Source organism: Cloeon dipterum, chromosome 4 (genome assembly GCF_949628265.1).
Source record: "Cloeon dipterum chromosome 4, ieCloDipt1.1, whole genome shotgun sequence".
Lineage (NCBI taxonomy): Eukaryota > Metazoa > Arthropoda > Insecta > Ephemeroptera > Baetidae > Cloeon > Cloeon dipterum.
This window is the reverse complement of record NC_088789.1, coordinates 3,678,905-3,706,149: the sequence shown is the minus strand read 5'-3', so window position 1 is coordinate 3,706,149 and position 27,245 is coordinate 3,678,905. Positions and strand designations below refer to the sequence as shown.

The 27,245-nt window shown below is 41.5% G+C and overlaps 5 protein-coding genes across 9 annotated transcripts; 2 read left to right on the top strand and 3 right to left on the bottom strand.

Moving 5' to 3' along the window:
• Positions 1-2,273: 2,273 nt before the first annotated feature.
• Gel (Gelsolin) lies at positions 2,274-14,027 on the bottom strand. 2 transcript variants are annotated; one of them, XM_065487775.1, is made up of 19 exons: positions 13,888-14,027; positions 12,536-12,740; positions 10,264-10,338; positions 10,136-10,201; positions 9,228-9,351; positions 5,515-5,627; positions 5,279-5,456; positions 5,099-5,220; positions 4,946-5,044; positions 4,760-4,777; positions 4,164-4,301; positions 3,985-4,108; positions 3,669-3,931; positions 3,472-3,610; positions 3,321-3,415; positions 3,144-3,266; positions 2,789-3,043; positions 2,495-2,731; positions 2,274-2,351 (listed from the first exon to the last, which is right to left on the bottom strand). In XM_065487775.1, the coding sequence occupies exons 2-19, from the start codon at positions 12,737-12,739 to the stop codon at positions 2,289-2,291; spliced, it is 2,436 nt and encodes an 811-aa protein (XP_065343847.1). In that variant the 5' UTR covers position 12,740; positions 13,888-14,027; the 3' UTR covers positions 2,274-2,288. The 2 variants fall into 2 exon arrangements, with proteins under 2 accessions (XP_065343847.1, XP_065343848.1); XM_065487776.1 differs by lacking the exon at positions 4,760-4,777.
• Positions 5,987-10,201, top strand: LOC135941959 (uncharacterized). The gene is made up of 2 exons (XM_065487777.1): positions 5,987-6,637; positions 7,845-10,201. The coding sequence occupies exons 1-2, from the start codon at positions 6,149-6,151 to the stop codon at positions 8,403-8,405; spliced, it is 1,050 nt and encodes a 349-aa protein (XP_065343849.1). The 5' UTR covers positions 5,987-6,148; the 3' UTR covers positions 8,406-10,201.
• A 1,067-nt stretch (positions 14,028-15,094) lies between the features above and the next one.
• On the bottom strand, positions 15,095-17,587 carry LOC135944732 (protein FAM50 homolog). Its single transcript, XM_065491883.1, has 3 exons — positions 17,478-17,587; positions 16,417-17,140; positions 15,095-15,652 (listed from the first exon to the last, which is right to left on the bottom strand). Exons 2-3 carry the CDS (start codon positions 17,117-17,119, stop codon positions 15,273-15,275), a joined length of 1,083 nt encoding a protein of 360 aa, XP_065347955.1. The 5' UTR covers positions 17,120-17,140; positions 17,478-17,587; the 3' UTR covers positions 15,095-15,272.
• Positions 17,588-17,919: 332 nt separating this feature from the next.
• Positions 17,920-24,521, bottom strand: 14-3-3zeta (tyrosine 3-monooxygenase/tryptophan 5-monooxygenase activation protein zeta). Of its 4 annotated transcripts, none has more exons than XM_065491884.1 (5): positions 24,372-24,521; positions 20,923-21,328; positions 20,724-20,847; positions 19,830-19,993; positions 17,920-18,916 (listed from the first exon to the last, which is right to left on the bottom strand). In XM_065491884.1, exons 2-5 carry the CDS (start codon positions 21,220-21,222, stop codon positions 18,761-18,763), a joined length of 744 nt encoding a protein of 247 aa, XP_065347956.1. In that variant the 5' UTR covers positions 21,223-21,328; positions 24,372-24,521; the 3' UTR covers positions 17,920-18,760. The 4 variants fall into 4 exon arrangements, with proteins under 4 accessions (XP_065347956.1, XP_065347959.1, XP_065347958.1 ...); XM_065491887.1 differs by having other exon boundaries at positions 19,830-19,987; XM_065491886.1 differs by lacking the exon at positions 19,830-19,993 and adding an exon at positions 19,613-19,776.
• Positions 24,522-24,701: 180 nt separating this feature from the next.
• RpLP0-like (ribosomal protein LP0-like) lies at positions 24,702-25,995 on the top strand. The gene is made up of 6 exons (XM_065491888.1): positions 24,702-24,993; positions 25,067-25,229; positions 25,285-25,434; positions 25,489-25,640; positions 25,700-25,776; positions 25,830-25,995. The coding sequence occupies exons 1-6, from the start codon at positions 24,966-24,968 to the stop codon at positions 25,977-25,979; spliced, it is 720 nt and encodes a 239-aa protein (XP_065347960.1). The 5' UTR covers positions 24,702-24,965; the 3' UTR covers positions 25,980-25,995.
• The last annotated feature ends 1,250 nt before the right edge of the window (positions 25,996-27,245 follow it).

Genomic DNA, 27,245 nt, shown 5'->3' with positions numbered 1-27,245 from the left:
ACAAATTGCTCTACTTAGTGCGGGTTGTCAATATAAATAGTGGCTCATTGTAGGCTAATAAAAGCAAACAAACTGTAAGAAAACTATATCTTGCACCTTACGCACTGCACATACAGCAAAAGCAACAAGTGACGAAATCTTGTAAAGCTGCGTTGGCACTTGGCACTCACCCTAGTACTTGCGATGCAGCTCCCTTTACTAAAATTCATACGATATATTGAGGTAATTTCAAAAGAGTTAAATTCTGCTTCTCCTCCCTTTACACGGATATTTCTTTATATTCGTAAAAATGTTTATTTTTTCGTAATTTTCGTACAACCAATTTTCTGACTCAACTTATTCAATGCCCTGACCTACAAATCTATTTGGTCTCGCAAGTTGACCACAAAAATTCGCTACATTATGCGCTGAATTTCTGTTTCAACAAATGAACGTACAGGCTTTGATTAGATTCCTTTCTTGTGCGGATTAAAAAGTAGGAAATTGATTGAAATAATCAATCGTTAAGGACGAAAGCACGCAATAAACCAGTCAAAGAGAAATTGAATTAGACACGCTGCGAGATGTCAGAGAGTGCTGACTGAGAGCTGCGTGCGCTCATTATTACGGGGCAGCAGCGTAATATCGTTATCGTTGCACGCCTAGTAAAACTGAAAGTGCTCTCTCGTGACGTAACCCCTCTCTGACTGCTGAGAGCCTCGCGCGCGCGATATTTGCTGTAACGAGCCAGCGCACAGGTAGACGTAGACACACATGTGTATGTGTGTGTGTAAACTCGGTGACATTTTTGTTAAGATTACGCCGCCGCGCATATTTTACAGGAAGACGTAAAGAACACGTTTGTTTTGATGTTTCGACCCCGTTTTGCTTTGGAGATGCTGACTGGCGACGATTACGTTTTATCTGCTTTGTACTGCACACGCGAGTTGCTGCTTCTCAAAAGCAACGGCTGTCGTTACGGTCGGAGATTTTGCTCAAAGGAAAATCAACTGAAACTGTTGAAAATGTGACAATTTGAACGCCAACGTTGATATTTTGCTCACGATGACCTTACGCACCGGATTTTGGCAACATTCGACGAGGAGCTTTCGTCGCTGTCGTCAACTCATTGCTATTTCATTCCCGTCCGCGAATTTTCATGAAGAGCACGTGCAAAGCAAGGAAACTGGCTGTACTTTTTATAAAACACGCTTCACTTGCCGCTGACCGCACACAGCAGTTGAAAAGCACCATGTCTGCAGTCATTGAACCAAAATTCACTCCATCAGCAGGTGGATATTTTGTTAAATTAATAGGAGAGCTAATTTTCTGCTGGCGTTTTCTCCTCACCCAGTGGAGAGAAGAATGCAAAAATTTCACCACGGAAATGAAAAAAATACGCTTGATTTAATTTTTCCGCCATGCCATGCTGATTTTACGTTTTTACAATTAAAATCAAAGACACATTTGAAAAGAGAAATTTTGATGCACCCGCATATATGATGATATCTTGAAACTCTAGTTTTGAAATGTTGCGGGTGTAAATAGGAATTCTAATTAAACAATTTAATTTTCATCAAGCACCAGCATCACCTGCTGAAAGAGAAAATACACGCGTGAGTGTAACACAAGTGAAGATTGTGAGTTTTTATCTGCCTGCTTTTTGACTAGGCACGCGATTTCGTCTAAAGCCAACAACAATGCGCCGTGTAATTGGCGTGTCGACGCTGATGTCGCTGATCCACTTTTTGTTCGCTAACCACTGTTGTATATTTATTCCAAATACCGTTGGCAGAGAGAGTGAAAAATGTCCATGGCTACATGGCGGCGGCGGCGGCATAAAAATACGCATATTGTGCCAGCTGGATTCCTCGCTCCTCTCACTTTCATATAATAAGCACTCTCAGCTCATCACCACCTGTGTCTCATTTGCATAATTCTGTACTGTTCAAATTTAATAGCCGCTACAGCTTGGACGAGAATATCAAGCTTTTACTTATTTGGTAATTTTCATGCAGGAATAAAGGGGTAGTGAAACAGAGATTTGGTATTTCATAAATTGCGATACACGTTTATTTTCTTGTCCAAACATATAATAAATTTGCGCGGGTTATAACTTCTCGATCGCAGGAGTAGAAGTTTATTAGGTTTATTGGTTTTGAGCCTCATTGCGCAGTTGCTCGTAGCTCTTTTCATCCTGAAATCATATGTATAGGCACAATTCTTTATTTATAGTTACTTTTTAAATAGTAAAGTCACCATGCACATTTAAATTTATCTGATAGACCTGGGTGAAAGCATTTATTTGTTCACCATCTCCTGGAATGTGAAAAAAAGCCTATAATGTCTCTCACTGAAGTTGGTCCTGCTACCTACAAAAATTGTGAATAATTGTCTTGTTGTACACTGTTTTTGTTTAAAAAAATAAACAAATAAAATAATGAATAAAATAATGAAAATAAATCAAAATCTAATCTAAAATTTCTTTTTTTAAGATATAAATGAACACACGAACCTTCCACATGTTAGGGTTCCAAGACGGGAAGAGCGAGGTGAAAGACGTGTTTTCGTAGCCCTGGCGCAGAGTGAAAATGAGAGCCTGGTCTTGGTTGCGGTCCGTGGGGTCGGTTTTCAGGTACGCCTCCGCCATCTTCATCGACTGTTCCTGCTCGCTCTTAGACGAGTCCTGGCCGATCCAGATGTAAATTTCGTCTCCAGAGTCGAGCACCATGACGTCATCTTGGTTCAGGTCCTTTTAAATTAATGTTATTAGAACTCAGCCAGAAAAGGAAAAAATCGGGTTTTTTACCGCCTGCTCGAAATCGTCAATTTCCTCGACCTTGAGTTTTCCTCCATTCTCGGGGATGTAGCAGTGGAAGAGACGAGGCGCCAACAGGGGCTTGTCGTCGTCCTTGGGTTCGCTCGTGTAGGGTCCTTTTCCGCCGAGCACCTTCCAGAATGCGTCGGGTTCGCTACCCTCCTCCAACTCGATCACTTTAGTATCTGGCTCGGCCATCATACCAGAAATAGTGCGGGCCATCTCCCGCTCTTCAGGGGAACTGTCCTATTTTTATAAATTTAAAAAAAAAATTTCAGTGCCTTTAATATGTATTTTAATTTGGAGCATGGATAAAAAATCGTTTTTTCTCTCTTTTGGAAATTACCTTTCCGAACCAAAGGTAGTCATTTTGGTTAGTGACTAGGTAGAAAGCATCGTCAGAATTCAGCGAGCGAGTCTTTTCTTCCACCTGCTCGGCGCGTACGTCCTCCGCGCAAGTTCCGCGTACCTGCGGATTTCGCAATCGAATACAAGTTTATTTTGAATTTGACGGATTTTCTACCTGAAAGAGCATGACGCCGTCAGTGTCGTAAGTGTCGTGGTCGCGCAAGTTCTTGAAGCCGCTGGCGTGACCTCCCATGAAAACAACCATTCGACCTGAAAATGCGCAAGTCTCCAGCTGCGTGGACACATAATAATTGAATTATTGTCACCTTGGAAAATGCGGAGGAAGTGGCGCGGTTCATTGCCCTGGACGACTCTGACTTGAGTGGCTTTGCCGCCAAGTTCGTTGTCAAGGCGGACGGCATGCAGAGCGGACGCCGCCTTTTCATCCTGGGTGCTATCCTTGCCCTGAGCAATTTAAATTAATTTGTAATAAATCATAACATCGTCGTCAAATGCCACCGACCTGCCAGAAGTAGATGATGTAATTCTCCCTGTTTCCCTTCGTGTACGTGTACTTGATGATGTAAGAGTCGCCGCCGAAGAAGAATCCGGGAGCAGTTTTGGTGACGGGCGCGAGTTCGAAGTTCTCGACGCGGAAGACCTCCACCTTGCCCTTGCCGTCGTCAGGCATGAACCCGAACGCGCGACCTGAGCTCTTGGCCAGCAGACGCATCAGCTTTTCAGCGTGGAGGGAGGCGGGGTTGAAGTCGGTCTCGGGCATGTTTTCTGTTGAATTTTTATTTTATTTTTCTGAAAAGGGCAATTTTGTGCGAAGGTACCAGAGATTTGCTTCATGTCGTAGACTCGTCCGGAGCCGATCGAGCGTCCAACGCGCTTCTCGCGCCAAGTGCTGAAGTACTGCTTGAAGGCCACTGGCTCTCCATCCTCAACAATTCTTTGCACCTGTTTGCGTTTAAATTATTACTATAAAAATTGCCCGGAATTCAAGGACACCCACATTTGTCCAAGCGGGGTACTTGTTGTCCTTCAAGAATTGGTCAGCCTTCTTCAAGGCTTCGACCTTTTCATTCTGGTTGCAGCTTCGCCCGATCCAGACGAAAATACCTGACGAGACTGTGTCCAAAATGAAGCAATCCTAAAATAGGCAGATTTATTAGTTCCTTTCTTTGATAATATATTTTTTATGATATCCTCAGCCTATTTTCCCTATATTAAATGTTTTAAGTATTTTACTACTTTTTGTATTATCTCTGTGCATCTCTTCAAACATTTAATAAATCTGAATACAATTAATTTGTACAGTTACCTGCTGAACTGCAATCTAAAAGACTATTTAAAACCGTGAAATTAATCTAAAAACACTCAACAACTCTACTTGTGAGAAGGAAAATACGAAATTAATCGCCCATATTCTACTTGTAATAATCTGGTGTCTAACAAGCGCACTATGTGTGTGGTAGTGGTAGCGCCTGTGAAAACATGAGTTAGGCAGCCTGCGAAACACAGACGTCTCGGAGGGTTGCCTACATTGTCTACTTCAGGCGTCCATGTGATTGACTGTGTCGCATGCAATTTGAAAGTAGGCATATTTACCTGAGCACCTCCTGTTTGCTGTTTTTGTTGCGTCACGGAGCAATAGAGAAAGAAAATATTGTACAATAAGATCAAGGAAAAACCACACCTTAATTAGAAATTCAGCACAAAACCAAACTGCACAAGTCAATGCAGCAGTTAAGGGGTTGGAAAACAATCAAGCACAATTATTTTAATTTGTGTTACCGCGGACTGCAGAAGATTTTGGTTCAAAGGCTTCTCTCCGACCTTGTCCACCTTCATGGATCCTGAGGCGTCGCTTACTTTGAAGAGAGTGACTTTGTTCTAAAATACAAGGACATTTTCAATATTTAAAATTAGCTCCAAATGAGGTCTTACGTCCTGCGTGGCTTCGAATGCATCGTCATCTCCTCCAGTCGCCTCTGGGGGCACCTCAGCGCGCGATCCACCTCCAAGTTCGCGGAAGAACTTCTGTACGTCAACCTCGCTGCTGAAGTTATCTAAAGAAAACGTGGTTCCAAATAATGGTTTAAATTGAATCCATTTGAAGTATCCTACCAATGATTTCCACCTTTGGTCTTCCACCGTGGTCCTGATCTCTGACCTGGTTGGCCGCTTGGATTGCTTTCAGTCGCTCCTGGCGCTTGCTGTTCATGCCGCAGTAGACGAAAATTTCCTTGGTCACGTCCAAAATGAAGCAGTCGCCCTTGTTCATGGTGGAAATTCCAACAGGGATCTAAAAGAATAATTCGCTAAAGTCCAAAGATTTATCATGTTTGATTGTGACACTGTACCTGGCGAACGCGGACATTGCGACGTCCTTTAACCTGGAAGAGGCGCTTCTCCACCTTGTCCTTGTCTACGTGGTGGAAGCCAGATGCGATTCCACCAGGCATGTAACGCACTCCTGGAATTATTCATTATATTTTTGGTTTTAAATGCTGGCCACAAAATGGGAAATAAGTTCAGATTTAAATAATGTCTGGAATTTTTTATAAATAAATAAAAAACCGCATTTTTATTTCATTTTCCCTGGCTCTTGATCACATTCGTGTTGTTCTTTAATTTTCCGATTCGAAGCGCAGATTAATCGTTTTATTAAAATTTTCCAAACATTTTCCTCTCCCGAGTCAAATGGTTCATTACTGCCTGTGCACCCCAGCATATAGAGCTGACAGAGTTTGTCTCATAAACGAATTCGATCAAAGTTGATTTCCTGCTCGCGCACGTACGCGGGGGTGGGAATGGGAATGGCAAGTTAAGGGCGGCGAATCCGGAGGCGGCCGCAGGGCGCATGAATTTCCGTCGGCGCGGGGGTGGTTAGTTCGGTGCCCGTATAACAGGTGGCCGATTCATTTGGCGAGCGGCGGCCGGGCAGGCTGGCTGGCTGGAGGGTGGAGGCTGACGCTGGCGGAAAATCAATAGAAGATGACAACACCTGTGGAGAAGGCCAAGTGCGTCCTGTGGCTCGAGTCCACGCAGTCGGTGAGCACGGTGCAGCGCAGGTACCAGGCGCAGTACGGCAAGACGCCACCTTCGAGGGCGTGCGTCTACGCGTGGTACAAGAAGTTCTCGGAGACGGGCTGCCTGTGCCCGAAGAGCACCGCCAGCAGACCCGGAAGCGTCAGCGACGAAACGGTCGAGAAGGTGCGCAGCGCGTTCGCCGCCAGCCCGGACATGTCGACGCGCAGGGCCAGCAGGGAGCTCGGTGTCCCGCCGGCCACCATCACCAAAATCATGCGCTCCAACACGCACCGCGAGCCCCGCATCAGGCGCTACCGCTACCAGATCGGCCGCGACCTCGACGACGACCCGCTCAAAAGGCTGCTCTTTATCAAGGAGATCCCCGCGCCCATCGACGCCTGGCTCGAGAAGGTCGTCTTCAGCGGCGAGATGAGCTTCTTCTTGAGCGGAGAGGTGACATACCGATTTTTTATTCTTTCAAATTGATTTATTCAAGCAGCAAAATGTCATAGGCCAACTGGACATTGCGCCACGCAAAAGTATTTAAAAGCCGTTTATAATAAACGCTTTCCTTTGCTAAAGTTGTTGAGCAAGATTCTTACATTTTCACTAGAAATAATTAGCTCGCCATTTGCCAGACGTTATAGCAATTGACGGCTGGCAATGTGTTGTTTTCACCTAATTATACACATATTTTTAGTTTTCCGTGAAGTTCTTGCAAGGCGTTGACTATTTTCAACCTTTCCAAAATGAATTTAGTTATTTTTACTTTCTCAACACTAATGGGAAATTCTGCTTAATCTGCAAGTTTTTGTGAATTTATAATATAGTATTACTTTGATATCTTAAATTGCGAGTATTTTTTATAAACTGAGCAAATGTTTTAGTCAAACTTGGCTTTGCGTTTCTTTTTTCAACGTTTCCATCATTTTGCTAATATCCCGAATAATCAGATTAATTCGCCCTATTTTCAATCTTCTACCAGAACCAGACGGGTTAATTTGTTACTTTTTTATATCCCAGTTTAAAATTACCCCCATGGCAATTTTTTAACTGGAACACTTACAATAGAATTATGCCATATAATCAGTTTTTTATTCTCCCAAGCAAGTTGCAGACTTCAGCTTCATGTCAATTGATTTTGCTTCAGAATGGTAAAAATATTAGGAGCTGATTTATATAGTTTCCAAATGAATCATAAGTTAGTGCTATTTAGTAACAATTTATTTCTTACAAGAGGCCAGTATTAATCGAATTTCTTGAAAATTTGCACGACTGTGGCAGGTTTTTGCGATTGATTCCTCTCGTCATTGGTGTATATGGCAATTTAATAGTGAGGAAAAATCACGATTTTCAGATTGCAAACAGTGCTCAATCACCATTTAAAAAACACAAGTACTTTGGAACTGATTTTAATTTAAATTTATCTGGCACCTAGGGATAATTTAACTTTGACGTTTCTGAATATGAATCATTAATCATATAGTTGTTTAACTCAATTTGCAATAATATTTTTTCGGATGTGGGCAAAAACATTGTTTTGCTGCCCCACAACAATAAACAAAGTGTAACCTCCACTTGTCATTTGTTCAAAATTAAAATTCCCCAAGGAAGTGCGAGTTTCACATCCACCCTAATGTTTGCTCATTCGAATCGACAGGTTTCCCGGAAGGAACTGTGCATCTTCGGCAGCGACAAGTCGCAGGACGTGTCCGATATCGAAGAACCGGAGAGTGACAAACTAACCGTCTTCTGCGCGATCTCGCGGGCCAAGGTTTTCGGGCCGTTCTTCCTGACGGACGACGCGCCCGAGTTTTTCTACCAACGCCTGTTCGAGGAGAGCCTGCTGCCGCAGCTGAGCAGGGACGGCCTGCCCGAGGGTGCGTACCTGCAGGTGGACCTGCCCCTGAGCCGCTTCTCGGACGGGCTGCGCAACCTGCTGGACACGCGCCTGTCCGACCACTGGATCGGGCCCGTGTCGGACTCGATGCCGCCGTGGCCGCAGCGCTCGCCGGAAATGTCGCCGCTCGACTTCTTCCTGTGGGGCTTCGTGCACGACTACGTCTACGACTCTGGACCGGTGGCGTCAGTGGCCGAGCTGCGACACCGCATCGCCAGGGCCGTGTCCTCCGTGCCCGAGTCTCTGCTCGCGCAGGCCTGGGACAAACTCAACGCCCAGTACGAGGCGTGCAAGAGAAATAGGGGACACCGTCCGGAATAACGGGCCGCTCCTATCCCAATCCGAAGCAATTGTTTGGTTTGACCCGAGCCCATCGATATCAAGATTTGTAAATGGGGAAACCGTGACTGATTTATCGCATGTATGAAATAATGCGCCTGCCAATTATTTTAATGAACGCGCGGCCCTCTAGTATATAATAAGCAAAAACCTTGATTTCCACACTTTTATTTTCCGACTTTAAAAATAGCTTCCAGCCTCTTACTACGAACTTCACTTAAAACAACTACAACAAGGGAATATTTTAAAAATATTGTTTGCGAATTAACAAAACGCCTATCATCAGTCAAATAATAATAAATAAGATAATATGAGTTGGATCTTTAAGATCACGGGGAGGATATTCTATGAAATTAATGGCATTAAAAATGTGTTTTGAATTTAGTCTTGACGGTAACTATATCTAAAATCTATAAATTTACTGTTTCCCAAAATTATAAATTTTGCTGTTCAATTATAAATCCTAACAACACGCGAAAAAACTTCAATAACCTACAGAGTCAAAACATGAAAAATTCCGTATTTTGAACTATCAATGTTTCCTTGCACCTTGGAATTTCTCTTTGACAAACTGTGCCAAACATAAAAAATTTCCGTCTCCCTCGTTCTTTGAATTGAATTGGCTAAAATGGAAGAGCCTAATTTTCCAAAACCGAATTCAAAGAGAGGCCAAACGGGTGCTCGACCTTTAGAACCCTTAGCGCAGGAGCCTAAAATGCGACTTCGTCAAACTTGTAATGAATATTTTAAACTCCCGCCGTTATTTCTCAACACATATTTTGAAAAACTGAAAAAATGCATTACCTGACGGGAAGTGAGACAGGAACAGTTGTGACTCGTGATCTTGGGTTTCTCTGTACTGCACGGGCGCTCCTCCGAGGGAATCGTCCAGTTCCACGGACAGTATAGCGGCAGCGCCGGCTTCATCCTGTTTTTGAGCAGAGAAAATCGCGGGCGAATTGAAAACAAAATACTATTTTTCTACCAAAGGATGATTGATACACGATAATGACCAAATTGAAGCCATCAATAAAACTTAAAAAGGTTAAAATTCCAATAAAGAGGAAGGAAAGCAGCAGTGGCGAATAAAAAAGTAATACGCTATTTCATGAAGGGAACTTTTACAACCATTTTTGAAATCTTTACTCTCTTGTGGTATACATCATACCTCTTATGAAAAAAAGAATCAATTCAAACTCCATACTGTGTTCTCTCTATATATATTTTGTGTGGAATTTTACGGGCTACTTGTAACTAAAATTATGGTTGTCTGCTTGAAAAGTGGGCACGATGAAGAAACTATATCTCAGCATGTTCAGTGTCGATACATGTTCAATGTATTGTGTGCTTTGTGTCCAGCAAATACAAAATAAAACGTCGCTCAGTTGTCCAGCCTTTCAAAAAATGTCCCGAGTAAATATGATTACGGAAATGAGATGAATCAAAATCTGAATTTGTGTTTACGCGTTGAAATGTGCTACCCTGAAAGGCTTGACTGTTTGTTGAAGTGAAGAGAAACGCAAATAATCAAAATTTCTTGACTCAATGTTCAACGAATTTTCATTTCGCATGCGAGACTTTGTATAATATTATTACGGAGTATTTGTGTGAATAATTTTAAAGAGCTGCTGAAAACGTGAATCGTTTCCAACTGAATCAAATAAAATTATATTTGAAGCGAAGCAAACTACTCGATTTTGTCTTTTACTTACTTGGGAAGTTTCGTTTCCGAGCCAGAAATGAATGTCCCAGCTCAAAGACCCCTTAACATTCTTGGTCTGAAAGTGGGTATACAAAAGATTATAAAAAAAAATTATACCACGGAAATAAAAATACTCACAAAAAGAACGATGTAGGAGTCACCAGTGTAGAATTTTCCGTAGTCCTTCTTCGGGAATGGCTTGGGCTCAAAGCTCTGCAATGGACGGAAAATAAATTAAGGGAATAAATGTTATTTCACGATCATCGTGTTAGCAATGCGATTTGCATCAAGTAAAATCCGTGATGTACGAAACACTAAGTTTTATGAGCCCGTGAGAAAATGGGTGCTGCATAAATCTGTCAGCAGCAGACTCGCGGCAATAAAAAGTCACAGCGCCGAATAATTAATGTATAACGTAGCTTATTTATAGACGTGGTCCGGCGCGACTCATCAAAAACATCCGCGAGACTTAATCAACATACAAAGATGTAAAGGCGACCGACCGACTTCAACGGGCAAATGAATCTTATAATTTTGCAGGACATCAGAGAGAGTGAGGACAATTTCTAATTGGGCTTGAAATTATTTAACACAGTGCCGCTTTCATAAACCTTTCTGTCGCAAGAAATCCAAAATTAAAGTGAAATAATCTACATTAAATACGGGATTTAATGCAAGTTGAATCGTGTCTTGAAGACCAATTAATTTAAATGAATCATAATTAAGTGAGGAAACGTTAAAAATGAGCTCATCATCTTCTCTATCATTAATAAGGAAAAAGTAAAACAATTATTTCTAATTGACAACTTGTTGGCATGCGCTTGCAAACCAAAGGACAGTATAAATATTTCAAACTTGGCGACAAGAATCTCAGACAAACTTCTATTTAAATTAGCCTTCCGACAGCAGACGAACACTTGTTAAAAATACTCTCCGTCTTGAATTTTTTTGAAACGCATGAACATGAAAGCAAATTTGTTTGTCTAGAAGTGCGACTCAGTGTGAGATCCGGCGCGAATGCTCCTCTCGGCGTTTGCTTGTGCGAAAGGAACTGGCGTCGTCGCTTCTCCTCGCTGCCGCTCTGGTCCTCGCGTTTTTTATTTCGGGGTTGGGTGGGCCAAACACACCCACCACACATAAATACGTGCATCTTTCCTGCTTCTCATAATGCCTCTGGTGTTCTCTAAAAATACTATACGCGACTATATGGTGCGTGAGATTCGTGGCGAACGCCTTTCAGCACGCAAGGAAAGCCGCCAAAAAGTGGTTTCAGATAGAGCAGCTTTTTTCCCCTTTTCTTTTGTTAAATTTAGCTAATTGCGCTTGACTAGTTTGAGGTCATGGGGGTCCTTATAGGGGTTCCTAAAAATGTGATATAGCCGTATAATAAAGGTCAAAATAATCATTAGCGAACATTTGCTAAAAAATTAAATTTTGTTAAAAAAAAATCAGTCAGAAATATTTACTATTTTTGTAAGTTTTTTATATCTTGGATCTACTAATTGAAATCCTGGAAATTGTGTGTCTTTCATTTTTTAAGAAAGCCAAAAAAGCGCTGTTGAAAGCGAAAGTGATACAATTATGCTGCACCTTGAATGGAAGTAAAAGTTCGTTTGAACAGGTGTACTTTATGGCCGGCGATTTTCAAGGTAAAAAAATGGAGCATCGGTGCGCTCAAGTCTAACTGTTTCTGTGAGTCATATAATGTTTAGTTTCCTGCTGGTTTGTTTGGTGTGTCTGCAGTCGTGTCTCTTATCTTCCTCGTGCGGTTTTATTGTTTAAAAACTCAAGGTATTACGCTCTTATTTTTTGGTTCTAATTTAGATTTTAATGGGATTGAAAGCTTAAATATAAATATATTATTGAAGATAATATAACACACTTAAAGTGCTTATTTTATTTTTATTTAAGTTTTTATCTCAACCTAAAAAGATAACTGTCGGGAAAAGGGTTAATATTAACAATTAATTAATTTATTTTTTCCTCGAATTTGTTACTTGAAAATACTCGATTTTTTCCTTCAGTTTCAATATTTCAACCTTACGTCTTTAAATGGAACTGTCTCCAATATATGACATCACATTTCAATTATTACACCAAAAATATTTTTGCTTTTAAGATATTTAGATAACGAAAACTCTTTAGTTAAAATTTATTCTATTTTTTAACTCAAAAAGTAATTAACTGTAAGTAAAAACACTCAATCAGCCACCTCCTTATCTTATTCTGTGGTTGGAATTACCCTGAAGGACAATTTGCGGTTTTAATTACAATTTAGTTTGCGTGACGTTTCAAATATTAAAATTTAAAGCACCCTAATCATCATCAAGCAACTGTCATTCGTAAAAAAAGCTTATTTGCATATTCAAAGTGGAGCAAACGCCCAATTTGTTTGCACGCGCGTCATTACCTCGATCCTCCAGATCTCAAGACCCGCTGTCTTTCCGGCGTTCGCAAAGGCTTGGTGGCTTGGCATCTTGAGTTTAGGCGCTGGGGTGACCGGTGCACTTCGAGCAGACGCTGTTCCCCAACTGCAGGACGCCACCACTGCGAACACCAAGAGGCCTGCCCACAGCCGCCTCACGGGCGCCGCTCCAGCTGCGCGCGCGCTCATTCTATATGGGCATATATATGTACATACCTTAAAAGCAATAAGGATTGAGCGAGCCACACGATGTTAGCCTAAAATGCGGCGTCATATATCAAGCAGATGGTCTTTTAGGGTTTGAGGGCGAATTAAACAATTGGCTATTTATTTTTGCACACTGTGTAATATGTAGCCTGCTTAAATTACCGTAGAACCTTTTTTTAATTATAGCGCCTAAGGCTGTACCAGGTTATTACACTCTCAAGGAATTTTTCCAAATTTCAGTCCGAGTCCAAGCCTCTAATCATAATAATAAAAGTGGAAAATAATTTTTAAAATCGATTTTACAGCAGTATTTTGTGGTACTAGACCTGATAAAAAATGAAGTTATAGTAAATAATTTTATACGTACGTCAAGAAACGCTGTGCAATAACTTGTTATTTTTAAAATCCTTAAATTCAGAGTAAATGAAATTATGCTGATACTTCTTTTGTCTCTTGCTTCGCTCTATATAGTTGCTGCTCAACTAAAGAAGTGAGTCAGATAGGCGACTTCTCATTAACACATACATCATCGTGAGTCAAAGATGTGTGGACACGTATATTACGTTGGAATAAACTAACAAACAGCAGACGCATGATTTTAGGTATGGAAGAATGCTACTAAACTTGTTTGCTTTTTTATTCATTTATGGAAGATGTTTGAACAATTCTCGGATCTAATACCCAATGCCAGAGAAAAGGTGGTTTTATTTTTGTGACTTCAAAATAATGCTAAAATAGCTTGGCGGTCTGGGATGCGCACCCCGGTGCCGGCTTGCCACTTGCTGGTTTTCCCACCTTTTCAGGGACAAAATAATGTTTCAATAAACAGAATTCGGTGCGGAAAGGCGGCCACATCCCAAGCTCCTCATTGTCAGTGGTCACTCGGGCCCCATGTTATTCAGTGGCGGTGTTATTGGGACCCCCGGTGAGCTCATAGCCCACGGGATGTGATGAGCAGTGGTTAAAAAATTATTTTATTTGCCTCTTAGTTATATAATTTTGGTCAAAAATAAATTGAAGACCTTGATTTTCATGAATAATTAAAACACATGCTTGATTAAATCCACTGTTCTATGTATGGCAAAATAATTACTTTATATTTCAAGTTAAGTAATAAAAGCGGTGCTTACCTCAGTATCCGTCAGGGTAAAAATCCAACCTCCAACTGAGAACCGACACAAACTTTCAACTTCTTTTCAATATATTGGCAGTGGTGGGGTTTTCTACTGTTCTCGATCCCAACTGCTGTTTGTGGACTTTTCACATGAATAAATGCCAAAGGTCGTTGAGATTATGAGAAACCTTTTTGACCCACGCTTCGCACCAGCAAATGAATTTTTGACCCTCATCGTTGTTGTGATCTTTGCTGATTTATCATGCCTCTCTCTTTCTCAGAAGTGAGGAAAGTGGAAAATTTGTTCCAATGATAACAATAATTATGGCGCATTAAATAAGCGTCAATAAAAATAGGATGCAACTTTTTATTTGAAAAAAATGATCATCTTTATTGTATCGATCTTTGATTTATTCTAATATTATTTATCTCCTACAAGAGCAGTCAAAATAAAATAGAGATGGCGCAGATTATTAATATTCTGCATTAAAAACTAGTCTCCACCAATCTCCAGATTTTGGTATGATTGGACAAATTTAAAGTTACATTCTGAAATTCCTGAAATTTTATGAATCTTTTCCACTGACATGCAACTATTTCTAACTTACATTGACCTTGAATGTCCTATATTCGTTTGAAAGAACAAGAGAAATACATCATAGAAAAGATAAGTGAGTTGTCAATGTTAAAATTCCAATTTTATCCACAAAGGAACAGACCGCTAGCGTAATTTTTTAGATGTAAAATAGGAAATAAAATCTCTTTATGGAATGAGAATTTCTTTCAAGACATATTACGGCAACTGGCTATAAAAGAGATATGACTTTCCTATATTTAACAAAGTTTCAATGCACTGTTCGTGTTTTAATTTTTGCAAGAGCGCTGATCCATTTTATTAGTTTCAATTGCTATGTGAAGTGATATTATTCAGCGACAAATTCAACTGGTTGAAGCAAAACATCGAAAATTTTATTTTTATTCCCTCTGCAAGATTGCCGCGTTTAATCACACTTTCCTCTGAGGATATGCATATCTCATATTTTCTGCAACATTGATAACACTCCAATATCTAAATCCAGATTGATATATTCTAGTTGTTGTGGTTTCAAAAATAAGTTGTGAGCAAACTTTATTTTCGTCATGCCAACAGTAACGAGAAAAGACTGACATATTAAGTTTTAACTGTGAATTGTTGAAAAAAGTAAAATTAAAACGCCATGGAATCGAGTTCTTAATTATGTTTAATAAAATATAATGACAACTATTTACAACCAAGTGGTGAAAATCTAAAAAAAATAAGTTTAGGCAAAAGTAAGGTCTTAGAAAATGAAAAGTAAAATTAAATACACTTGGAGTGCAGATCAGGTAACACAGTTTCAAGTAACTCATTGGGAGCTTAGATCACTTTTTTGAGTTTTTGTCGTTAACAGTGTACTTGTCGTAACTCTTGGTCGGATCAAAGGGTTCCCACCGACTCGCTGGAAAAATGTGCTTATTCCGCTCATACCAGCTCCTTAGGAGAACCTTTCCCGCGTGGCTCTCTTCCTTCTCAATGGTCGCGTCGCTGACCAGCCGCACGTCGTCACGAACGTCAAACTGGAAGAGAGGACCGCTCTTGCCGCGGGCCTTGGTCACGATGAAATCGTAGAACGTGTAGTGCTGCGGAAGGATGAGATCTTCTTTCACGTACATCAGCTGGTCCGCAGTCACGGTTTTCAACTCGCTAAACTCTTTCCGCAGCATCTCCATACACCTTTGCAAAAATTGGTATATCGAATTACCTGCAAAACAAGCAACAACAATAAAAATTATTATCTGTTGGATAGAATAGGAATAATTCCAAATTATCCATTCAGTCAGGGACCAAGCAGATTGAACAGAAAAGATAATAACTTTGAAAATGGCTCTAATCTGTGAGGATTGAAAGTACTGCGCAGTTTAAATTATGCTTTTGCAATTGAGAACTGCGGTTAAAGCCAGAGGGGGTTGAAATAGATAACAGAAAAGTTTAGGAAGGTGGTAAATTATTTTCTTTTCAAAATAAAATGAGTTTAATTTCATTCTTATTAAAATCAAATCTGAAGTCATCTAATTTTGGGAGATGAAAATTCTTTTTAATTGGTTTTGTTTCTTCCTTGATTAAAACAAGAATAATTTTTCTAGAATTTTTGAAAAATGAAGCTTGGCCTAAAACTCAGGTCACTGGCCTCTCAATTCTCAGTTCCAACGCAGAATTATGAAGCTACAGTGTACAAATCACCAGATAATGTCAAAGCAGTTAATTCATTTTTCCTCCCTTGGCTTAACTAGAATTTGACCCTGCGCCGCGTCAGCGGACAAATTTCAGGCCATTAAACACTATCAAACTTCACGTTTAAAATATTTTCAGCCATGCCAGCCGCCGGTAAAAATGGCAAGCAGCCGCCGGAAAAAAATTGAGCTAAGCCAGTCCTGCCAGATTGAGGCCGCCTTATGCCTCGCGGCTGAGACCTCTTAGATTTGACCAATTTGTCGTAATCAAGAGTAATGAATAAAGCTAAATTACCCTTCTTCATGTTAACGCTTCGCCTGTGTCCAGATCCATCCCAGTAGCTGAAGGTGATTTCGATTTCCTCCTCCTTGAGCGTCTGCTGCTTGGCGACCCACTCTTGTCTCAGCTGCTCCCTGACTTTGTTCTCCTCTTCCTCGCGCTCGCGGTCAGGAAGGAAGCTTGTGTCAACATCAGGATTCTTTTTCATCTTCTTCTTGACCGTGACAGCTGGGTCGGCTTCCATACTGTCCTCGTTGCTGTCCGCCTCTCGTTTTATGCTCGTTTTTTCCACGTGAGCCTCTTCCACCTCTTCGGCCCGCTCTACTTCCTCCTCTTCGCCATCTTCTTCAAGGTTAAACGACAGCGTCTGGATCTGTTGCTTTTGCCTGCGTTTCTCCTCCCGTTTGGCCTTGCGCTGCCGTTCCTGCTCCCTCTCCTTCTCGGCTATCTTTTGCGCCATCTTCATCTCGCGGGCCTTCACGATGTCCTCTTGCTTGGCCTTCATCTGGTCGAGAGTGACCAAACCGATGGTGGAGCTCTTCAACTGCTGCTCCACGGCATCGTAGTGCGTCGCGAATTTGTTTTCCATATTGGAAACCTTCAGCTCCTCTTCCAGCTTCTTTTTCCGCAGCTCCATTTCCTGCTGAGCCTGCTCTCGCTTCTTCATCAACTGCATCGCTCTGCCAGCTTCACTGGCAGCTCCTTTGTAGTGTGCCATTTTTGTATGAAATTAGTACACCTGGAGAGCAGAAAATGAAATTAATAATACATAAATATGTAAAGGTTTGAACTGATTGTGAGCTTTAATTTAATGTTTTTTTATTCCAGCAGCTATTCGATCGTTCCGTTATTGACTTTGGCATGAAAGCTGAGGTTAATGTAAATAAAACGAGAGACCATACATACATGGAACAAAAACAATAATCTACAAAGTCATGCATCATGCAAGCCATAATGTTTGGTTTGGTTCTTGGCAATTTTCATCTCTGTCTTTTGTAACGTAATTACCCATCAGAATGAAAACTATTTTACCCAATTTTTAGATTGACCTAGGTTGAGAATCGAAATTTACTTACTTTGTGATTTAGAAAATTCCAGAAATAAGACCAAGCCAAGTAAATGCACGCTCGACCCGCAGCCGCTGTTCCAAAACAAATTATCAACAAACAGCTGTCTTCCATTGGTTGCTGTAATCGACTGGTGCTGCCCTCATTTTAGTTGCGCTCCATCTAAATTGATCTTACTATGGGGTTCAGAGTTAACTTATTTATTGCTTGATCTCATGCAAATTAAGATGATTGTAAATTGAACAGGTAAAATCAAATTTACCATAGCATTGAAGAGATGGAATAATTTATAATTTCATTTTTCTATGATTTCTTGAATTTTTAATATCCTATTTATTAATATATTTCATTTAATATTTTCATTGCTTTTTATAGGGGAAATTGCGGAAATTGACATTAAACCCGTTCCTCTAGAATGCGTAATGGTTGAAAGATTGAAATGATAAACAGGTTTTTATTACAGTTCTCTTTATTAATTTCATAATGCATATCAAATTAAGATGTTGAAGAGAAATCTGGTTTGTTGTGGCTAAATATTTTTCAGTATTGAAGAGATGGCATGCAAACCAAATTCACCTGCATTTAACTTATCAGACTGTGTTGCCATTAATTATTTTTTTTCGTTCTGCCATAAATAAAATATATACCAAGCAATATATTTATACACAACAATTAGCAGTTAAGCTTTTACTCTCACTAAGACTTGCCAAAATCTTAAACCAAGTGTCCAAGTTAATTCTTTTTTAGGTATATTAATATGGCTGATCAATTGATGACTCTTTTTGACAAATTCATAGCAAATATTCATTAGTCACAACATCAAACGCCACCTAATTTGCAAGTCATGCAAACTCGGCAGTGTCCAGGAATTTCTGGATAGTAAAAAGACGAATTTTTGTCGACAATCATACGATCAGTATTTTTTGTTGGTACATTGAAGTGTGCCGCAAGAAATAGATTCATATTCATTGTGTTTCTTTTCAATCTCCAGAGAAGACTACACAGTTCCGAGAAAGTGTAATACACCATATTCAACTCATCAGTCCAGCAAGGGGTACAAGTACAGGTGAACGTGTTGTGTGTATGTGTGTTGCTTGTTCCTTTCCATTTAGTTCCTTTAGATTTTTGCGTGAGTGACAAATAAACAACAAAGGATAGGACAATGTTGGTTGGTTTCTTTTTCGAATTTGCTGTTACATTTTGCATTTTAGAGAGATAGAGAGAGATAATGAAGGAGGGTAGTAAAGGGATGTTGTAGTTGGTTGTTGTGTTACATGCTAGAGGCAGGTCTATCAATTGTCCCCGCCCTCCTGAGGCTCGTCTCCGTCTCCCTGTGTGTCTGACGTCCACAACGTCAGGTTGTCCCTGAGCAGTTGCATGATGAGCGTTGAGTCTTTGTAGCTGTCTTCGTTCAAGGTGTCGAGCTCAGCGATCGCGTCATCAAACGCCTAGAGTGGGAAAAAAATCAGCATTTTAGAACATGGTTTGGCACTTGGCTTGAGCGCTTGCCGGGGGTTTGGTTAAATATTGCAGCACCAGGAGACTAGACGTTATAAAATAACTACTTATGAGTTAGGTGCGTGAGCTGCTTGGTCAGAAGAAAATTGCAAAATAGCGAATCTAAAATTGTCAGACGTTTCATTGATTGACATAATCTGTAAGTTAACCTTGAATTTCATCAGGATTTTTGTGAGAGTAAACTAGAAAAATTAATTTTTTTCATTAGAATGATCTAGCTCATGAAAGCTCATGAAAGCTCATGTAAAAGTAGCATTGAATAGTGAAATAACAAGAACTGTACAAACATTTCTGACCAATCAGCCCAAAGCACCATGCAGCAGCCACTTTGGAAGCTCGCGATTTGCACGATAATGCAGAAGACAAGTGGGGTTGTTAATTTAATCAATACATGGAAACGTAATTAATTGGCCAACACGAGATCACTTGGTCAAAGTAACCAGTTTCACCAGTCAAGAGACTATATGAGAATTTACTAAGCAGCGTTAGAGGTGTAGTATGCACTCTCAAATCGCTACGACGCTGTGAAAAACGTTAGGACGACACAAGACACACAGAGTTAGCAGAGAAAAAAAACTTGGTGAGGCCATGCTGGTGAAAAGGGCACTCATGTAACCAGGCAATACCTGCTTGGCCAGGTGGCAGGCTCTGGCCGGGGAATTGATTATTTCGTAATAGAAAACTGAAAAGTTGAGGGCCAGGCCTAGCCTGATGGGGTGGGTGGGCTGCATTTTAGATTTGGCAATGTCAAACGCCTCCTGGTAGGACTTCTGTGAGTCGTCCACAACGGCTGCGAATCAAACAAAAAAGGGGCACACGTGAGATCCGTGGCGTAACACACACCTGCTTAGCCAACTGGCATGCTTTGTCTGGCGAATTGAGGATTTCGTAGTAGAACACAGAGAAATTGAGGGCTAGTCCCAGTCTGATGGGGTGTGTCGGCTGCATCTTCGACTTGCTGATTTCGAACGCGTCCTGGTATGCCTTCTGTGAATCATCCACTACGCCTGCACATTAAAACACCATGCGTATTAGTGAACTCTACTAATCTAGCTTAGGTCTACTGTTAGTACGTATTTTCTAGCGGGAGGGTGCAAACGACATCTTCTCGCTTGTTTAATCCACGAGAGACGTCTGCAGAGTTCGTTCTTAATTCGACTTCCGAGGGTGTACAGAACACGTAATCCGAGTGGCAGCTTTTCTCGTCTTTAATTAGCCAGCTAATTGACTCGACGGAAAGTGGCTTTGGGGAGAATACCAGTCACACCGCGAATGAATGTGCAGCTGGCCTAGTTGTGTCATGTTCTCATATTGATTGTCAGCAACTACTGGTGCAATGTTCCCCCCACCCCTCGCTTGTTCACTGCTTATGAGACAAGGTGCCTCGCGGATAAATTGCAAGGCATCATTTGAAAGCGTGTTCTGGCACACATGACAATGATGCGACCGTCGCCAAGAATTCGCCGACGCCATTAAGACTGGCAACTCCGGCACGGATGAGAGAAAAGCTGTCACCGAAAATGTGGCCACTCAAGAATTCAGTGAGTCCCGCGTGACAGGGACGCGCCGATTCAAATATGCGAGGCCTTTTTTGATTTTCGCACTCTTTAGGAACCTAGAGGGCCAATATGCGACCACAACAGGAGGGTTCGTGTGCAGGCGTATTGTTCATTACCACAACCAGTCTAACTACAACTAATGCTAAATGACAAGAGAGCTTGATATTCGGAAACTTACTATTTCTGTTGTCCCCGGTGGCGACTTCCGCAAGGTACCTGTAGTAATCTCCCTTCATCTTCAGGTAAAATACTTTGCTTTCAGCGTTGCTGGCTTTGGGGATCAGGAATTTATCTAGAAGGCCCTGCAATCAGACAAGGAGGAAATTCTTTCGGTTAATATCACTGTTCCGAGCGGCCGTCGAGTGGGCGAGACTGACCAGAACGTCGTAGCAGATCTCTCTGAGCTCTTTTTCGACTTTTTCCCTGTACTCCTTCGCCATCTGCTGTTTTCTCTCACTGCCTTCTGTCTTCTGTTCTATGCTGGAGATGACTCGCCACGAGGATCGCCTGGCACCGACCACGTTCTTGTACGCCACAGACAAAAGGTTCCTCTCTTCGTTTGAGAGCTCTACGCCAGTCTCAGTCACAGACTTCATGGCTGCAGCCATGTCATCGTACCGTTCAGCCTGCTCGGCCAGCTTGGCACGCTGCACTAGTTCCTCCTTGTCGACGGACATTTTAACCGGTGTGTGTGTGTTTGTGTTGTGTTACGGGTTGCTTTTGCCGCGCTGCTCGCCGCCCCTGCTCAAACAGCAGTGTCTCCGCTCTAGCTTGCTGGTTCCGCTGAAACAAGAAAAACGATCTTCAGTGGTTTAGCTTTAGCGTTTTAGCGTGAAACGCATCTCGTATTTCGCTACTGAATTTCCTCATAGAGGAAATTAAAAAATGAAAATTTTATTACGCTTCTCATAACATTGATCTCGAAAATTTATGGTGATTCATGTAAAATTAAGCGATATTGGGAAAACAAACACTTAATTGACTTTCAAACGATCTTAGGATAGCTGGCAGTGGTCAATGCTGAACCATCATCAAGTGTTGCCATTCAGATTAAAGAATGCCACAGTTCGGAGGGGGGGGGGGGGTCGAAGTGGCAAACCATGAAATAGCAAAAATGGCTTACAATTAGTTTCTTTCCATTACAATTTAGTGTCCTTACTGAAGGGTATAGACCACAACCGAAGCGTGGATGTGCATTTTAAGTAGAACCCAAATATGTTTATCAAGAGAAACGACCAGTTTCATTCCATCTGATTTAACTTAAGGAATTAGCAATATTCTATTTCTCAATTTTTAACAATATTTCAGCTCCTTGACACAGTCTCGAAAATTTGAGGCCGACCCAACGCGCACGTGGAGCACACCGACTGACGCGTACCTGGGCACACCTGTGCACGTGTCAGCGGCAATCTGGGCCAGCCGCCTCTCAAAGGCATGACGCGTGCGTGTCGGCGGCGGAAACTGCGTTAGGGCCAAACAAATCAGATTTGGTGCTGGTGCGGCCGTCCAAAAAAGGAGAAAATTCGAGCGAGCGTCACGGACGGCGGCGGGCGAGTGGGCGACAAAAACGGCGAGCGGAGCGAAACGAAGGGACGGCGGACGAACGGAGCAGCGAGCGGGGCCGCTCGCTCGCTTGCTCTCCGGCGAAAAGAGCAGAGTGCGCAAGAGCCGGTACGGCGGCCGCCGCGATCAATTTATTCGTCACTCGCTTGCCCACCGTGCTCCTTATCAGCGGCCGACCCGCGACTCTGTGCTCTACGAATGAGAGCAAGCGCTGCTATCGCAATTATCATTTTCGGCATCGCTGTTTGCCCCTTGACCGAATCAATCCCTCGCCTGTTCGTTTGCGTGCGGCTCAAAAATCCGGTCACACTGTTGCAGTGTTCCACGTCTCCACGAAATCGTATCAATCGCCCAAACAAGGAAGTCAGAATTACTGGTGTGATACATTTCCTTTCAAGTAAAATACGTCTGTGTTTATAGCAATCAGCTCTTTCATGGTTGGGAAAATATAAAAGAACACAAAACAGTGGAGTAGTTTGAATTAATAGAAATTGAAATTTAGAAGAGCTGCGCTTTTTGAAAATAAATATTGCGTTGCAAGAATCAGCTGAAGTTCAGCTATTAAGCTATTTCTGCTTGGCGCTGTCAAATTACAAATACGTTGCTCAACAGAGGAAATGTGTCATAAATTTAAATTGAAAGGCAGCTCTAAAAACAACTTAATATTAGCTCTGAAAGCAGCAATTAACCATCTACGATGGAGACAAACAATTGAATAGAAAGAGCCAATCAGCCAGTGCTCTCTTTTGTTGCGTAATAGGAAGCCAGCTCGGATTTCCCCCCGGAGAAAAGAATGAAAGAAACGGTAATCAAAGGGCGGAAAATTGGCTGCGAACGCCGCCTGGTCGCCTGCCGAGGGCTGGGAAAGGAAAGCGCGACACAATACCAAATTTAGTCTCAATAAATTAATTTGGCCTGCTTTCTCGGATCAGAGGCGAGCTCTAGCGTAGGAGGCAATTTCATTCGAATTCACTTTCTCGCGTAGCATTTCGTCACTGCTATTTATGCAGGACAAGTCTATTCCATTGAACCATTGCCAGGCGCACGTCAAATCTCGCCATTTGTTTTCTGCACGATGAGCTGCAGCTTGAAGACGATGTATTAGAGCAAAATCGTTCGACAATCACTGAAAATGGCTCTTAGCTTCTCGAATAACCCGAAAAAGAAAACTAAAATTATTATTTTTTTAAGATATAAAGGCCAAAGCTCAAAGTTGGGATAAAAATTGGAAATTCATTTCTGTGACGCAGACGCTTCGATGATGTTGCAGTCGCAAAAATTGATCTAGGCCGAGAAGCGTCGAGAGAGAGAGAGAGAATCGAGAATCGTGGCTGGCATGCTTGCACACGGCGATACAAAGTATTGCGGCATGAGTCAAACTCGGCTTTTAAGGAAAGTGGGTGTGACACACCTGGGCGGCTGATAAGATTCACGAAAGCCGTGCCGCATTGCTAAGCACATGATTGCTCAACAATCACCCCAGCAATTAGGCGCAGGAAAGAATTAATACACAAATTACGTTTAAGCCGATAGACTCGGAGATGAGGCTTCCAATTAAAGACAAGGAAAAACGCGATGGATGATGGATTCTGCTCAAAGTACGGATTTTCAATAGATCATTACACAAAAAAATATAAATAATAAATACCATACGCGAGGATACCGAGCGTTTCGCTATGACGCAGATGATGCCCATAAGCATCGTTAGAACCTTGGAGATGGACAAGGAAGTTAGTGCCGAACATCTTCTACGATTTTAAATTTAACTCGTTTGATGCTAGTAGATAAGGGGGCAGAGAAGGAATTAGGAATTATAAAAGAATAACGACCTCGATGAAAGCAGATGCTGCGTAAGATGAGTCGAGAGCAAGGATTTGCCAAGAAATGCGTTGCTGAGGAATGCTCGGCTGGTACATAGGTGGCGATCGAGTGATTGCCAGGTAAAAAAGGCGATTCTGCCGACTCCTCCCATTTCTCTAAATCACGCATTCAGCGCATTTTGTAAGCGGATGAAACAGTCCGAGAACGCGGACCGCCGTCCTAAAATTGTCACCTTACCTACAATTAGCGCGGTCTGAATCGGTCGCGCAGAGTAGCTGTGAGGCGGCGGCCGAATAAGCCGGAAAAAGAGGCGAAAAACCCAAAATCAAGTCCGATTCAAGATGGCGCATTAGGGATACTATCGGCAGCGGAACGGTTTTGAGCGCCCAAGGCGGCCAGTTGGGCCGATTTCTGTATACCCTTCACGTGTTTAAGCACTTACGTTTCAGGGTTCCAACCCTCAGGTGTCAGGAATCCAGTTGACAACTGCTACTCACTAAATTCCGTCTATCGGCGCCCGGCAGTAACCTCCGCAACGAAAAGGGGTTCACAGTACCGGAAACAAAGAACGACTGCTCTAGTCAAAGATGCCTTATGCGCAGTCGATGTGCCCATCCTTTTTTAGAACACCGGCTATCCTACAAGAAGAGCTTCGCTAGCGCTCACATTAAAAATGTTTTTAAAGTTTCATTACTAAGTTAAATGCCAATTTTTGTCTCCATAATCTTACTGGATGTTTCTGTTTAGTAGGCGTCAGGTTTCTTTTTTACTCTTTAACCTGAGAGGTCATTTTCAGATTTGACTCGAGTAGTATGCGGTGGCCCAAACACGAATGGGCGATACCAAAAATCATGAATGCCGGTTCACGCCCACTCCGCTGTCCATTCACTTAGCACGTGTGCCTACTTGCTCGTTTTAGAAATCGATAGCGTCACCCGAGTTCGAAGCCCGATTTTGAGGAGGCAGACAAGTTCATCTTTGTAAACACGAGGGAAAAGGTCGAAACCACGTGTGTGCTTGTTTAATTTTGTCAAAGATGCCGAAATCAAAGAGAGACAAAAAGAGTGAGTGTCATTACACTTGATGATTTAATGTAATAAGAGTATATTTATGCTTAATATTTATGTTTGACTACAGTTTCCCTCACCAGAACGACGAAGAAGGGTCCAACTTTGAAGAAGCAACTTGTGGAGGAGATCCAAAAATGCATAGAGAGCTATGCAAGGGCTTTTGTATTTTCGGTACAAAATATGAGGAATAACAAATTGAAGGATGTTCGCGAGGAGTGGAAACAAAGCAGGTACATCAGCAATTAGTAAACCTGATCCGGAGTTCATATTTTATTCAAAACACAGATTCTTTTTTGGAAAGAACAAAGTGATGGCTATTGCTCTTGGCACAACAAAAGAGAAAGAGGTCCAGCCAAATATTCACAAGCTGGCAAACACCCTTCACGGACAGTGTGGCTTGTTGTTCACTAACAAAGACAAGGAAGAAGTGCTATCGTATGTTTTAAATTACTGTGGTGATACATCTGTTGTAATTTAATGGTTTTAAAGGTGGTTTGAAAACTTTTCGGAGCAAGATTTTGCAAGATCTGGCTGTAAAGTAAAACGCACAATAACGCTGCCAGCTGGCCCAATGGAGCAGTTTGTCCATTCTATGGAACCGCAGCTGAGACAGTTGGGACTGCCTACAGCTTTGAAAAAAGGTATTTAATTTGATGCGTGAGTTTTACCAATTAAATTCAACTTTCAATCATCTTTCTAGGTGTGGTGACCTTGACAAAAGAATACACGGTGTGCAAAGAGGGAGACATTCTCAATCCTGAGCAAGCTAGGATTCTGGTAAAATTTCTCAAACTAGTTTTTTGTTGAATTACTCACCATTAAATTTTCAGAAATACTTGGGAGAGCAAATGGCTGACTTCAAAATGACTGTTCGTGCATTTTGGTCAAATGATGGCAGCTTTGTTAAAGTTGCTCCTGACCTGGATGCAAGCGACGTACCTTTGCCATCAGACGACGATGATCTGGAAGATGAAAATTAAAATATTTTTACTAGAATGCTCGGTATCCTTATTTAACTTCTCCATTTCAACAACCAATTAGTACAAATAAATATAGGTACATAAGTCGGACAGTAAAATTGAGATGCTAACAATGAGAAAATGCAAAGAAGCTAGTGGAAAACCAATTAATCAAACACTGTAGTCGTCCCAATGTGCCAGTAAAACGACATCAATAAGGGAAGAGCGATTTTAGCAACACAAATTTGTGTGTTTCATTTTGTAAGATTTTACTGGTACACCATCGCTGCTTCCATATGGCGTATTGCTATCATATTAATGATAAATTTCTGCTAGGTTGCTAATATGCGACATGTGTAAAAAGATCGCTAAAAGCAAACTGTCGTCTGTATCAGGCTGTTAATACAGTTGATCAAGAATGCAATTTACTGTAAAATTGTGCGATCTCTATAGTTTTCTCTGAAAAAATCGAAAAAATGTAATGACCATTAACGCACAGGAATATCTAATTTTTTTTATAGATAATAAGTTTTTTGAGCAGATTTTTATTGAAGCAGCTATTAGATTTGAAATAATGTTGTTTAGCCGTGGTTGAATTATTTAGTTAGTTTGACTTGCTGTTCAAATAACTTTCTGATTGGAAACAATGGAGTACATAAAGTCAAGATTTTAATTGACACGCGTTTCTAGGCAGTAGTTTGGATTTTGCAGCTTGCTTCCAATACATAGAGGAGCTGTTATTATTGAGCAAATTCCCACAGAAATATAGAAATTGTAGTTATCTGCAGCAGATCCAGAGCTGTTGGAAGCTCTCAGGAAACTGGTCCGACTGTAAGTTCTTCGACTTGACGATTGCTGCTGCTTCCACAATGAAGAATTGAGTTCTGTGTGAAAAGCTTCCTCATTATTTATTGCTTTCGCTACCGAGCTTATTCTTTCATTCCGATATTGACGGCGCTCTGACTATGGTGAGGAAGAAACTCGTGCACTTGATATTCAATACATGAAAAAAATACACCAAGAGCTATCTCATGTCAATCATCTCCAGGTTAGAAAGGTGATACAAAAGTGGCTTGATTCTTATTAGTATATTCATGGCCACCGAATTTAGCTCGCGTCTATCCGCCGCTCTGTCAATCTCGCACTGTCATCACTTAGCTTGTTTGCTGGGTTCTTACCTCAGTAGCATGCTATATATTAAAAGGAATTTAAGGAATTAATCGGTCCTCACTTTTTGTCTACCTAAATTCCCATGGTCTGAGAGGGAAATCAAATAATATGTCCTTC